The sequence below is a fragment of the Dendrobates tinctorius genome, unplaced genomic scaffold (assembly GCF_039654945.1).
Source record: "Dendrobates tinctorius isolate UK_male_01 unplaced genomic scaffold, ASM3965494v1 ptg000139l, whole genome shotgun sequence".
Taxonomy (NCBI): domain Eukaryota; kingdom Metazoa; phylum Chordata; class Amphibia; order Anura; family Dendrobatidae; genus Dendrobates; species Dendrobates tinctorius.
Window position 1 is genome coordinate 2,723,359 of NW_027361807.1, and position 14,844 is coordinate 2,738,202.

General features: G+C 41.8%; 1 protein-coding gene across 1 annotated transcript in view; it reads right to left on the reverse strand.

Annotated features, from left to right (window-relative positions):
* SNCB (synuclein beta) overlaps nt 1–14,844 on the reverse strand; it is a 130,656-nt gene that overhangs the window by 42,564 nt on the left and 73,248 nt on the right. Inside the window, exon 6 of the mRNA XM_073545078.1 lies at nt 3,971–4,060. Coding sequence (XP_073401179.1) covers nt 3,971–4,060 — 90 coding nt within the window. The remainder of the gene's footprint in view (nt 1–3,970; nt 4,061–14,844) is intronic.

Below are 14,844 nucleotides of genomic sequence, written 5' to 3' on the forward strand. Positions count from 1 at the left end.
ATAGACACATAGAATACATGTATATATATATATATACACATACATGTCATTGTGACAAACATATATATACTGTATATATTTGTACTTCACAGAGTTCTTCATAGCAGAATAGCCGCTAATTAACTTGCCGGCTTCTATGAAATCATTCACCAACCCGACATGAAATGACACATGGTTTACATTCAGTAAAGCATTTCATTTCATGTTTTTTTATATGTCCCTGACTAATAATTAGATGAGGGTTTGTGTGCAAAATTTGGGAGTTGTAGTTTTTATTTTAAGGGGTTAATTCGTTGTTAAAAAATCCTTGGGCTTCCCATTGCCCTGTAGCGGTGGCGAATGGGTTAATCTAACAAAGGGTTAATGTCACCTTACAATCGAATGGTGACATTAACCCTTTGTTAGATTAACCCACTCGCCACCAATATAGGGCAATGGGAAGCCCACGCATTTTTTAACAAAGAATTAACCCCTTAAAATAACAACTACATCTCCCAAATTTTGCACACAAACCCTCATTTAATTATTAGTCAAGGACATATAAAAAAACATGAAATTAAATGCTTTACTGAATGTAAACCATGTGTCATTTCATGTCGGGTTGGGGAATTATTTGATAGAGTTAATTAGCAGCTATTCTGCTATGAAGAACTCTGTGAAATATAAATATATATATATATGTTTTTCACAATGACATGTATGTATGTATGTATGTATATATATATGTATTCTATTGTGTATATATCTATTCTTTCTTTCTTTATTAAACCTGTCAGTGTGAGTTTACTGTATAGCGCACTGAATTGCCGGCTTTTCTAAAAGACACCGGGTGCGTATTTCTCGCAAGTCACACATCTGGTCCGTGTGTAATCCTTATTTTTAGTGCACCCATAGACTTGCATTGGCGTATTACGGGCGTAGTACGCTGACAATCGCAGCATGCTGCGATTGGCACGGACCGTAGAATATGCCCGAGAAATATACGGCTGTTGGGAGCAAACTCATAGAGAATCATTGGTCCGTGTGTAATGCGTGCTTTTTACGCCTCTCACTCGTCCGTATTCCTCTCTAGTCTGACCCCGGCCTTAGAATTTACTCCCAAAATCCATATATTTTAAATTGATGTCTAAAGTGCAATGTTAAAAGTTAGGCCAGATTCTTTTGAAAATGTGAAAAATCAACAAATTTTCATGCAGAAAAAAGGACAATTTCATCTGTATGCTATCAGATTGTCATCCGTTTTATTAGATCAGTATAGTGTCCCTTTTTGCACTTCAGCAGTTAATAAAATTTACCAGACCCAATGCTGTTTCCTATGTTAATAACAGTGTATCTGTAAAACAAAGGGTGCAATACTGATGATCCATACAGGAGGTTTTTTGAGTGCGTCCTTAGACTTTTCACATGAACAATCGGTCCGTGTAAAAAATTCTCATCTGAACTTTGGTCCTTGTGCTACCCAATTTTAACACAGACAGCGCACCTCCATAACATACGCTTATCTGCATGCGCCCTTGTGGTGGCATTAATCTGCTCACAAGCTTTACTGCTAGCAGAGGTGATTGTACCCTGTAATTGTATGTGCTATTATCAAGTTTTGGATCACTACCAGTTTGCTTCACTATAATGCTACGTTCACACGATGAGCTTTCAGTGAGTTGAACATGTGCTGTGTCCAAGACAATGCTACTTCCGTACTGTGGGCTCCCGGCCTAAGCGATATATCTCTGGAAACAGGGTCTCTGCCTCAACATCATGCTGCTCTCAGGTTACTTGGTAAAAACCAATAAGAGATTCTCTTTAATTCAGTTGACCCACTTTGAAAGAACTTGTCACTACTCCTGACAGGTCTGTTTTACCAAATACTTTTGCTTCCCTAGTAATATAAATTCTGGAACTTTTTTTTCCTCATTTATTTCTCCTGAATATTTATGAATAAATTGACAACTGGATGTATCATTACTTTTATCAAAGGGGTGAGTTTCCACTCAGTAGTTAGCAGTAATCGCTAAGTGCCAGAGGCACACATCCAGCGGATAACGCCCAGCTGCCTATGTATTCATACATTTCTATTAGGAATAACAGACAACCAACATAATTCTGAGATTTCAGAAAGGATGCTCCATAACTCATTTTTCATGAAGAATGCAAGTAGTTACTGAAACCCACATCAGAGGAGCTGACAGGTCCTTAGATTACACAGGTCAACGAAAAAAATTTTTTTTTCTGGTGTCCAAAATATTTTAATGAATTTGGGGTATTTTTGGGGTGCTGATTCTGAATATGTCATCAGTTTTGCCAGATTGGCTCAAGTTTTTGAGATTTTTGGTATCTTATTTATAGCACTTGTTGGTAAATGCGACGCATCATCTCATTAATTTCTTTGGATTAGTACTTGAACTGAGCAGTTCTCAATATAGTTTTGTGTTAATTAGTGTTCTAAAAGTTTGTTCATAGCTTGATTTTTGCACTAACTTTATGTTGTTGTCTGTTTTCCAGTGAAAAGCATGAACTCATCATGAAGAAGTTGTCTTAACGATCCAGACTCATTCTGTTACATTTGTGGTGAATATACACTGCCAAAACATAGAAGAAACATAACAGACTTCGTAAAAAAAGTGTATTTTGCCTATTTTGGGGTTATGCTTGGGGACCAAGACAAGTTTTGGGCACCACACATAGTGTGCAAAGCATGTATCGAATTATTACGAAAATGGAGCAAAGGACAAAGAAAAAGCTTCAAATTTGGTGTTCCAATGGTGTGGAGAGAGCCAAAAAATCATCATGATGACTGTTATTTCTGTGCAGTGCAAGTGCAAGGATTCAATAAGCATAAGAAACGAAAATGGGAGTAACATGGAATCTGCAAGAAGGCCTGTCCCTCATTGTGAAGATGTGCCTGTACCTGTGTTTACCATAAATAACAGTCATCATGATGATTTTTTGGCTCTCTCCACACCATTGGAACACCAAATTTGAAGCTTTTTCTTTGTCCTTTGCTCCATTTTCGTAATAATTCGATACATGCTTTGCACACTATGTGTGGTGCCCAAAACTTGTCTTGGTCCCCAAGCATAACCCCAAAATAGGCAAAATACACTTTTTTTACGAAGTCTGTTATGTTTCTTCTATGTTTTGGCAGTGTGTATTCACCACAAATGTAACAGAATGAGTCTGGATCGTTAAGACAACTTCTTCTTGATGAGTTCATGCTTTTCACTGGAAAACAGACAACAACATAAAGTTAGTGCAAAAATCAAGCTATGAACAAACTTTTAGAACACTAATTAACACAAAACTATATTGAGAACTGCTCAGTTCAAGTACTAATCCAAAGAAATTAATGAGATGATGCGTCGCATTTACCAACAAGTGCTATAAATAAGATACCAAAAATCTCAAAAACTTGAGCCAATCTGGCAAAACTGATGACATATTCAGAATCAGCACCCCAAAAATACCCTAAATTCGATGAAATATCTTTGGCACCAAAAATGCTGTTGACCAGTGTTATCTTCACCTCTAAAATGCATTGGGAGGGTGTCCGGGTAAATGGTAGAAATTTTGAATATTGAAATTATGAATCACATGACAACTGTTCAGTTAATTAGCTGTAATGTGAATGTATGAGATTTGGAAAAATCGTGTATTTTTTTTTCTAAATATGGTGTCACATTCCTCTCCGCAGGTTGAATTTGCTATTGCTGCTCAGTCCCATTTTGATACAGGAAAGATGTATATCTTTGTACCTTGTAAGCCAGTAGATAGAAAAATATTCAGACTCTCAATTCTGAATATTTTGCTCAGTCCCAGTAACTTAAATGATGCTTAGCTACATTACCATACAAAGCCCATAGGCAAGTACAGTAAATCTAGTATCAATCACTTTATGCATGTGATAGTAATATGAAAAAATATTCCCTGATTTTTTTCTTTTCAGGCATTCTAAATACAAAATATGATTTATCACCTGGGGGGCTTCCTCGTAGCTCTCCCCTTCTGGCTCCAGCAGTGGCTCAGCAGCAGGTTCTTCCAAAGCTTCCTGGCCTTCTTCTTCAGGCTAGAAAATACAGAAGCAGTAGTTGTAAATGACAGTATCTAATAACATTTGGCTTCAATGTTATATAAAGTATTTGACATTCTAAAATGAATATTAGCAACAATATCATATATTGAAAAGTCTTAAATGTTTTGTGTTTATTTGGTCCTTAAAATAGAACCTTCCCGCCATCGTCGGACTGGGGTGCCAAGGGCCCACCAGTAACATCAACTCCAGGGCCCCACTTTTCAGTTACATACAAATATGACTTTATCCTCATTCACAAATTTCTATAGAAATAAACTGGGTCAATTGTTAAATTAATAAGATGTTGCCTTTGGCTGTATATAATGATTAAAGTGTATTGTGCCATGTATTGCTCAAATAAGAGGGTGGTGGCCCACTCCTGCACGGGGGCCCACCAGAGGATTCTCCTGTTCTCCTGTGGACCAGTCCAAGTCTGTTTCCCACTGCTTCTAGCACACGATTGTCGGTAGGATCATCTAGTTTGATATTTCGATAAGAAACTCCCTTTGTGGGATCCTGCGCTCTTCAGCAGAGGAGTATTACTTGTGTAATTGCTGTGCGGCTCTAGAAAGCAATTTTTGATTGTTTAATTTGATTGTTCTGTATCTCCATTATCCAATATATGTAAATATCACAAGACTATTTTATGGGATTGATATGAACCATGGGCTGAAATTCTTCAAGTTGACAGCTGAAAGTGTTGAGTCCTTACTACTTTCTTAAAAGTAATATGTCATAGCACTCAGGTACGTGCTCACATACAGTTTTTTCAGAAACACTGACTCCATAGGCTTTTTCTTGCACTATACTTTGACCCCTTTGCACAACCATTGATGGATGATTTTGGTGTCATTAGATTGGTAAGAAATTAATGGACGATGTAATGTGTTCTGTTTGTGTAGAAGAACTACGACAGTGGTCTAAAGGTAAGAAAGAAAGAATTTGTTTTGGATTGCCTAAGATCTGGAGGGAACCGTGAAATCATAGAGATGACTGCTACTTTTGTAAGTACAATATGGAGTGATTTAACCTTAAAAATAAGGAGGAAATTATATACTTGAACCTCCCCTCAGCAATTTGCCCTGGGCCTCACGGTCCAGGAATACCTGTCCCTTCACCTACAGAGAAGCTTGAAGATACACCTGATTCAGAACGTGAAACTTTCACGCTAGTCCCCACAAGCCACAGCTTTTTTCGCAGCTTGAATTAAATGATACAGTCAGAGACTAGGACTGTCCTAAACATTCTACAGAACTTTTAGACTCTAGACTAAAGGAAAAGAACCTGCTAGCTCCTGGTACTTGGTTTTTCATTGTATAAAAGCAGAGAAACAAAATTTCTTCCATACTTTTATCAAGACCATGCATTGTAGTGATGTTACTGGGCTGATGGAAAGATTTTACATAGAATAGAGTACAATGTGAGTAAGTGGAGACTCTTTATTGATTCATCCAGAAAAAGTCTGAAAGCTGTGCTAATGCTCAATGGCAGCAAGTATGCTTCAGTGCCTGTAGGGCACTCTTGAAGGAAAGCAATAAGAATTTAGACTTTATACTCAAGAAATTTAACTATGAGGATCAAGGATGGTCAATATGTGATGATCTGAAAGTTCTTTCTTTTCTCCTTGGGCAGCAAGAATACATGAAGTATCCATGCTTATTGTGTGAATGTGACAGCATGAAAAGAACCAAAAAAGTTGGCCAACGAGAACATCTTTGCAACCTGGACTCAAAGACATTGTTGCGGAAAGTTTAGTTGATCCCACTAAAGATGCCACCACTCCACATTAATCTTGGACTAATGAAGCAGTTTTTGAAAGCTCTCCGAAAGAAGGAGAGACTTTTAAGTACCTGTGTACCAAGTTTCAGGGACTGTCCGAAGCAAAACTGAAGGAAGTCAATTTTGTAGGTTCGGATAATTGGAACATTGGATTTTATTATTGCCTTGATATGTCCTTTTCTCTAAAGTGTCTTTTTTGTATGAAAGAAAGATGTTACATTTTTTTTTGTAGCTTTGGACTCTGTTTTTCTCCTTTTTTCATGCCTTTTGTGAGTCGTTCCTACTGCACTTATTATTGGGGCAACATTGTGCACTTCCACATTATGAATTAAAATGCTTGTTGGGGTCCTTTTCTTAATCTATGGGAGTCTGTTAGCACAAAATGACTGTTCAGACTAAGCACAGGAATTTGTGCACCCTTGGTTTGGCCAAACCATTCAGTACACCTTTCTACCTACTTGTTTTCCATCTATCTCTGCTTGTCTCTTTTTCAATTGATAGCTTTGGATTTATAGGAGCCAGTGGAAGGACAGAGAAATAGGCGAAAAAGGATGTGAGAAGATAAACTCAAGTGTTTGGTCAAGCCAAGGGTTCACTGAGCACCTGTGCTTGGTTTGAACAGTCATTTTGTGCTATCAAATACCTTTAATATTAAAGAGAAATGCCTATTTCACCTGCAAAACTACATGATTGTGCAGGGGAGCAGCATGAAGAAATGCAGCAGCACAGGGATGTGGAATTTTTTAGCCACAGAGTGGCTGCTGCATGTACACGAAGCCTGATACGGGTGTTTTTAACAAGCATTATGTTAAATGGAGCCGGGTCATTCAATTGAGTGGCAATTTGAAGTAGTCACATAAATCTCTCTACACTGTGTGCACAATTACTAAGCAAGTGAGTATTTTGACCAAATCATCATTTTTTAACATATTTTCCAACTCCAAACTGTATAAATAAACTTCAATGCTTATTGGCTTGAAGGCCAGAAGTACAAAGTGTTCAGTGCTCAGAGACATGACCAAGATAGGGAAGGCAGAAACCCAACCACCACTGAACAAGACACTGAAGTTAAAACGTCAAGACTGGGACAAGAAATATCTGAAGACAATTTTTCCAAGGTTTTTTGGACTAGTGAGATGAGAGAGACTTTTGAAGGACTGGTTGGAAGGGTCCGTGGCTGGATTAATAACAGGCACAGACCTCCACTTCGACTCAGACGCCAACAAGGTGGAGTTGATGTCATGTTATGAGCTGGTATTATTAAAGATGAGCAAGTTGGAGCTTTGTGGGTTGAAGATAAACTCAAAATTTACTACCAAATCTACTGCTCATTTCTTGAAGACATTTTCTTTAAGCAGTGGTACAGGAAAAAGTCTAAGTTTTTCAAGAAAACCATGAGTTTTATGCAGGACAATGCTCCTTTGCGTGCATCTAACTACTCTACTGCTTGGCTGCCAGTAAATGTCTTAAACATGGAAGCATAATGACATGGCCCCTTTTCTCACCTGACATAAACCCTATTGAGAACTTGTAGATCCTTCTTAAACAAGTGATTTTTGGTAAAGAAAAACAGTACACCTCTAAACAGTGTACTGGAGACTGCGGTGGTTATTGCCCAAAAAGTAGATCATCAACAGAATAAGAAATTGACAGACTCCATGGATGAAAGGCTTATGACTGTTATTGAAAAGAAGGATGGCTACAGTATATACGTCACTGATATATATTTTTTAAATATCAGAAATTTATTCTTGTACATTTGGAGTTGTTTAGTTATTATTTTCACTTGAACAAGTGAAAATAAAGAATTGAGATGGAAAAATTTATGTTTTTCACTTAGTCACATAATAATTCTGCACATTAATAGTTGTCCAATAAATATGCACACATATATATTCTTCTAAGATAGGTAAAATCTCACTTTTACTTTCTTAAATTTTCAGGTTTATTAATCTTTTGGAGTGATTGACATTGCTGTAGTTGTTCAATAATAAAATTAATAATCAAAAATACAAATTGTCTACTAATTGTGCACACAGTGTAGTAAAAATATAGTTAGCGAGTCTCTAAGGCATACAAAACAATACTAGCAGGTCTGACTAGAGACTGGCTGTGGTATATCCTGTTAAAAAGAAGATAGAATGCAGTGGTATTTGAGCAGTTTCCCACGTTGGAATGGGGAAAGGACTGCAGTCTTATATAGATGATGATTCAGCGTCACATGAAGGCTGATGCCTGTCAGTGACCAGCTGTTGATGTCATAAGTAGTGGAGAACACAATAGCAAGTACGGAGGAGCATCTCCAGGAGTTGTTTTTTTAAAGACGCTAATAGGTACTATACCACTTGTGCCAATCTATAATTCTTGCCCCTACCATTTAAGAAAAAAGTTCTGGAGTACAGTGTGACACCTCATAGCATATTTCATGTAATGCTCAAGTGCTAAAAATGTACAATGTGTAAATTTGATATCGATTATGTGTTCATGAAACAATTATTACCTCTTTATTAGTGATGAGCGAGTACATTCGGCACTATTCGTTACTCGCACGAATAGTAAGGTATTCTGGCTATTCGGTACTCGGCGAGTAATTAGGTATTCACCTCAATATATTCGAGTGACCCACCCAGCATGTTTCGCACTTTATTTGCAGTCAAAGAACATGCTGGGCTGGCTTGGCAATCACAGTTATGCCGGCGCCATCTTTTCTGTGGCATTAATGTGACTGGCTGGTCTTCCAGCGTCATAGGGAGTATTTAATGGCTGCACACATTGCAGTCGGAAACAGTGTAGGGAGAGCATAGTGTGAGTGTAGGTAGAGTGAAAGGAGCATAGGAAGAGTGATAGGAGTTTAAACTGAGCGTTTATTCATTCCAAAAAGCTCTTTTTAGAGCTGAAGATTGTGAAGAGATTACTTGTTTGTTAGGTAGGGATTTCAGTAGTAGTGAGAGATTTAATAGTCGAGAGGGAGGGAGGGTGTTTGAAAGCCCAATAGTTAAAGGGCACTGAAGAATAAGGAAGAATGCTGGAATGGTAACTTAAGTAGTCCTTCACCATCTTGGTCAACTTCTCTCTCCTTGTCATAGTTACATCCACAGATAGTCCTTGCTGATGTGATGGTCTCATGAAAATGGCCCAGTTTGTGGACATCCCCCCCCCCCCGAGTTGCACCTGGTGTGCGTTTCCCGCATGCACTGAAAATGGCACATCTGCCTCCGCCATTGGAGAAGCAAATTTCTCTTTGTACCGCGAGTCAAGAAAGGTGCACAGCCAGTATTTCATGGTGAACAAAATGTCTTTCATGTGAAGGTCTTGGGAAAGGCATCTGGACATGAACTCTGCTGAGTGTGGCAGACTGCAAAGAGTCAAGCGTTCAGTGTACTCACCAGGATGAACACTATCCTCTCCTCCTCACGGCGCATAGCCTCTTCCTCCTCCTCTTCATGCCATCCATGCATGACAGTCATGAAGCAGGGATTGGGAGTCCCTTCTGTAGTGCAGAACAAAAACTTATGTTTCTCCTCCTGCATCTCCTGTTCCTCGTCATCATCCATTGTGGCTTGAGAATATTGTGTGAGGCTGGGCTGTGTGGTATCAGCCACTGTAAAATCTTGCTCCATAGCCACCTGCTCGGCACTGATAGTTTCCGCTTTGAGATTCTGCAGTGAACCTTTTAATAGACAGAGCAGCAGAATGGTTGCACTGACAATAGCGACATCAGCGCTCAACATCTTGGTGCAGTACTCAAAATTTTGAAGAACCTCACAAATGTCATCGATCCACATTCACTCAGCAGTTGTTATGTGTGGGGGCTGAGTGTTGCTCTGACGGGAATTGAGAAGCTGGAATTCAGACACTGCTCTCTGCTGCTCACTAAGCTTTGCCAACATAAGAACCGCCTGCTGCCTCAAAACATTTATCTAACTATCTTTATCTAACTATCCCTGTGTTGTTCATTCAACATTTTCTTCATAACCAGTATCCTTGTTTCTTGTACTCACACGCTTTATGCATTTAATAGCTCTCTGTGTCTGTACTTTTATACATATTAGTTGGTATGCAGTTTCATGCAGCATTACATGAACTCCCGATTTATTACATTATGGCTGGTCAGAACAATGAAAGCAATTGTTACCATCCACCTTTAGTGCTTCTGTGGCGCCCCTGAGGCTCAGTTGCCACAGAGGTACTGCACCTCCTCCTGAGGTGTGGTGCCCCACCATCCAGGTAGGTTGGAGGCTCCTGACCACGCTCCAACACTCGCACCCCACACAACAGAGTAGTTCAGCAAAGCCACATTGTGGCTCCCTGCTTGGAGTCTAGCAGAGCACCTTTGGTGGCTCCCTGCTTGGAACACGAAACGTGCTGGGAGGCGGGTGGAGTTATAATACATAAAAGAGCGGGGAGGTTTAGAATTACAGGTCAGTCTGGGAGAGGAAGCCATTCAGAGAGGAGTGAGGAAAGAAGATCCCTGAGAGAGGGATGGAGGAAGGAGGTGCTGCAGCAGACCTCAGTGACCTGGGTCTGCTGGCACGGGAAAGGAAAGAAGGAGAAAGACATTGAACTGAAACCTGATCTTCCATAAGAGAGAGAGATTAGTACGGAGCGAAGGAGTAAAAGGGAACAGAGAGGATGTGGGTTAGGAGAGAACCCTGCCTAGAAGTTCTAAGCGCAAGGCCGGGGCCCGGTCCCCGAGGTTGTATGGATGCTAATGGTCCTGCACCTGACACCGGTGGAGTAGTGGGCTGTAAATGCACTACTCCCATCTTAGACTTGGGGGCACAACAGCAACTTGGATAGTGAGCCGGGACTCAGGAGCAAGGAGTCCCCGAAGCAGGCTACAGCTGTCTGCAGTACAAGTAGAGTTCTTGGGAACATCAGTCGGGAGGCACTCCAGTGTAACTCAGTACTAGGAGTACTTCACACTTAAAGGCGCTATAAGAGGAGACGTTCAGAAAGGTACATGTTGGCGGAGTGTTGGAAGGGAGCATTCCATCTGATCTGGAGGTTGATTGAGCCTCTGACCCGGAGGACATGGTACGGAGACAGGCACCTGTGTGTACTACAGACTGTGAGTAAAGCTTTGGAACTACAAGCCCTGGTGTCCTCCATTGATTCTTGCGCCAACACACCCAACACTGCTACCTTTGGGTACCAGCTTCTACACCGCTTGTGCCTCTCCAACTCCACATCTACATTGCCCTGGGGCTACAGCTTCACCTGTGGGGAGCTTCACCATCTTGGCTGCAACACACCACCAGCCCCAGAGGATCTGCATGCAGCGTCGGCTTAATATCTCACTTGCTGATCACCACAGGTGGCGTCACGAACTATTCCATTAACTATATTCCACCATTCAATCTTCCCCCATTACTTGGGTGCCCAGGGCCACGGACCGGGTCACCGCTGCTATGACACATCCCGCTGACACCGGCCCGGCACCGAGTGCCCCACGGCCCTGGGAGGGCGACCCACTTCCCCTATTTTCTCATAGATTGTAAGCTTGCAGCAGGGCCTTCATTCCTCTTGGTATCTGTTGTTTATGTGATTATTGTTATTCTGTAATGTATTTTATTGTCTGTACAAGTCCCCTCTAAAATGTAAAGTACTGCGGAATATGTTGGCGCTATAAAAATAAAATTATTATGATTTGTTATTATTATTTTTATTAATGGTCAAATTATAGCGTGTGGGCAGGTGACAAATCAATTGGTGACTAGGCAAATTAAAGCCCTGCTGCAGTAAAGCTAGTCCAGTGTAAGCCAGAGATGAGTTTCTCAAATTTGCGCTGACACGCCGTACCTTAGCAAGTAGGTCCGGCAAGTTAGGGTATGTTTTTAAAAAACGCTGTACAACCAAGTTCAGCACCTGGGCTATGCAAGGAACATGTTTATCAGCTTGCCGAGCTTTAAAGCCACCACAAAGTTACACCCATTATCGCACACAACTAGGCCTGGTTGGAGGTTCAGCGGGGAGCGGTCTATTCTTTTATCACCTTCAAGTGTTCGGCTGCGTTATGAGCTTTATTACCTAAACAGATGAGCTTCAGCAGAGCATGCTGCTGCTTTGCCAAGGCAGTGCTGCAGACCTCCCAGCTGGGGAGTGATGGGGAAGCTAGTTTCAGTGAGTAGAAGAAGGAGCAGGATGAGGAGGAGGAGAGACAGGAACAGTAATACGAGGAGACTGAAACACTGATGGAAGTTGGGACCACTATTCTTGGTGTGGGTAAGATGTGTGATGTCCCAGCCTCTGACTCTGTCCCAAACTCTGCCAGGTTCAGCCACTGTGCCATAAGGGAAATATTAGCGTCCCTGTCGACAAGAACTTGTCCACATGTCTGTGATAAAGTATACCTTTCCTGTGACTGCATTGGCCACAGCACAGCTGATATTGTGCAACACGTGCTTGCTTATGTAACACTTTGATGGCACACTGTGATAAATAGTGTCAGATGGGAATCGAGTACCGTAGTGCTGCCACCGCCAAGAGGTCGCGGAAAGACTCAGTTCCCGCTATTCAAAATGACAACATTTCCAGGGCTACCAATCTGCCAATGTGGGTGTTTATAGTTTGTGCCTGTGGGTGGGTGCTTATTTGTGCTTTCTGTTAAACAGCTGGGGGCAGGGACAAGTGAATGCTGCGCTGATACAACGAACTGGACGTGGTTGCTGACTGTTGTATCTGTGCAACTGCAGGTTGTGGGCAGAAGGCATCAGCGCCTGCTTCATGGATAGCAGATTTGGAAGGCCGTAACATAGGGAAAGGGGCAGTGGTTTCACCATCAGACAAAGATTTTGTACCCAGGCGTTCAACCCACCTACTGGGGTGCTTGGATGCCATATGCTTTTGCATGTTGGTGCTGCTCAGGTTGGCAGTGTTCTTGACTGTTCTTAGCTTGGTTTGGCTGATGATGCAGGTTATAGTTGTTTTGTCTGAAGGAATTTCAGAAAAAATCTGCCATACAGGGGAACAACGCACCCTTGGCCTGTTATCTAGCAGAGTGTGGGGGCTCTGTGGAACAGTTGACCGAGTTCTCCCTCTGATCAAACCACTACCTCTTCTTGCCTGTTTTTGTGCTACGAATCCATCCCTGTCTGCACTGCTATGTTTGCTAGGCGTGCCACCGTGCCAGGTTAAATCAGTGGCCTCATCATCAAACCTAAGCCAGAACACTCTGTGTGAACATATGCTAAAGGGGAGGTATATATATTTTTTCATTATATACATGTAATCATGAAGGAAATAATGTTTCTTAGCATTTTTCCCTTTAAAAAAAATGTTTGGTTTTGTTTGGTAGGTCGTTTTAAAAATCCGTTAAACCGACGCAATAGTCTGACAACATTATTCCCAGATACCATATGTGAGTCAAAAAGGCATGCAGGCATCTTCTTCATGCTGTTCCCATTAGCTTTAGCTTTTCATCCATTTCAGCTTTTTTCTCAGCCCCCCAGATCTGTTTGTTGGATCCAGCAGAAAAATATTCGGCTTTGACTTGCATTGGATTTGTTATTCGGTACGAATACACGGCTATTATAAATTATTTGTGCTGATTTTCTAGAATCCGATTGTTTCACTATCGCTCATCTCTACTCTTTATATGTATATTTTCTGCTGTCAGACTTAAGGTTCCGTCACACAAAGTGATCTCGCTAGTGAGATCGCTGATTTTGTGAAGCCACAGCGATATCGCTGTGTGTGACGGGGATCAGCGACCGGCCCCCCCGCCAGGTATCGCTGATCGTGCAGCATCGTCCTGGGCTATTTTTTCATCGTTGCTCTCCCGCTGGCCAGCGCACATCGCTGCGTGTGGCAGCGGGAGCCAACGATCAGCGAGGCTCCCAGCGCTCTGAGCAGGCACTGGGAGCTGGTCTCTAAGGTAAATATCGGGTTATTAAGCGGCGGGCGTCACTTAGTTACCCGATGTGTACCTTAGAAACCTGCGTGCTGGCAGCTCCCGGCGTGAGCTCGCAGGTTTGTAAGGTACACATCGGGTAACTAAGTGATGCGCGCCGCTTAGTAACCCCATATTTACCTTAGAGACCAGCTTCCTCGCTGGTGCTGATCGCTGGTGAAGCTGCCTGTTTGGCAGCTCACCAGCGATCATGTAACGATGCACCAGCGATCCTGACAAGGTCGTATCGTTGTCAGGATCGCTGGTGCATCTTTATGTGTGACGGGGCCTCTACTGCTAGTGTTCTGTCCTACCTATACTCTAGGACTGCAAATAAATACAACTTTGATCTTTTCCATGCATTAGAAACATGTGTCATGCACACTTAGTGTGTAAGGCTGGTTTCACACTTGCGTTTTTTTGCGCTTTTTTTCCTATACTTTACATGGGTGCGCATACACATGCGTTTGTACGCGTTTGTATGCGCATGCGTTCTTTTGTAGTGTGCGCTCGGGCGCACAAAATGCATCCTGTTGCATTTTTTGTGAGTCCGACTTGTCGCAAAAAAACGCATGAGCACGCAATGCGTTTTTTTACCCAACCATCCATTATAGTCTAAGGGTGCGCTGACGTGCGCATGGTAATGCACACGTCAGCGCAAAAAAAACACGCACAAAACCGCAAAAAACGCACAAAAACGCATGATGCGTTTTTTATGTGCACTCGCACTGCGCACGGTGCGCAGCGCAAAATAACGCAAGGGTGAAAGTAGCCTTAGCCCCAGCCTTTGCAGAAGGAAACTTTTGTTTACTTGTGCCTTGCATTAAAGGGCACCAGCCAGCATGTCTCTTTCGATGTTTTATTGGCTTTGTCTACAAGACATTATATTCTCCTGGCAAGAAGCAATTTTTATGCAGCAAGCGGCTCACTCTCAGTTTACAGAGCAAATAAAATATAGCATGGGGTTTACAGACAGGTCAGACTATGTGACTACTGGCTTGTGAATTATCATATTGCGTGCAATGTACACTGTGAGGGTTCTCTGGTGCTGGGAGTAAGAGGTCATGTGGCCGCAAGTTTGCAATTTGAATGCTTCCAGCCACATTCT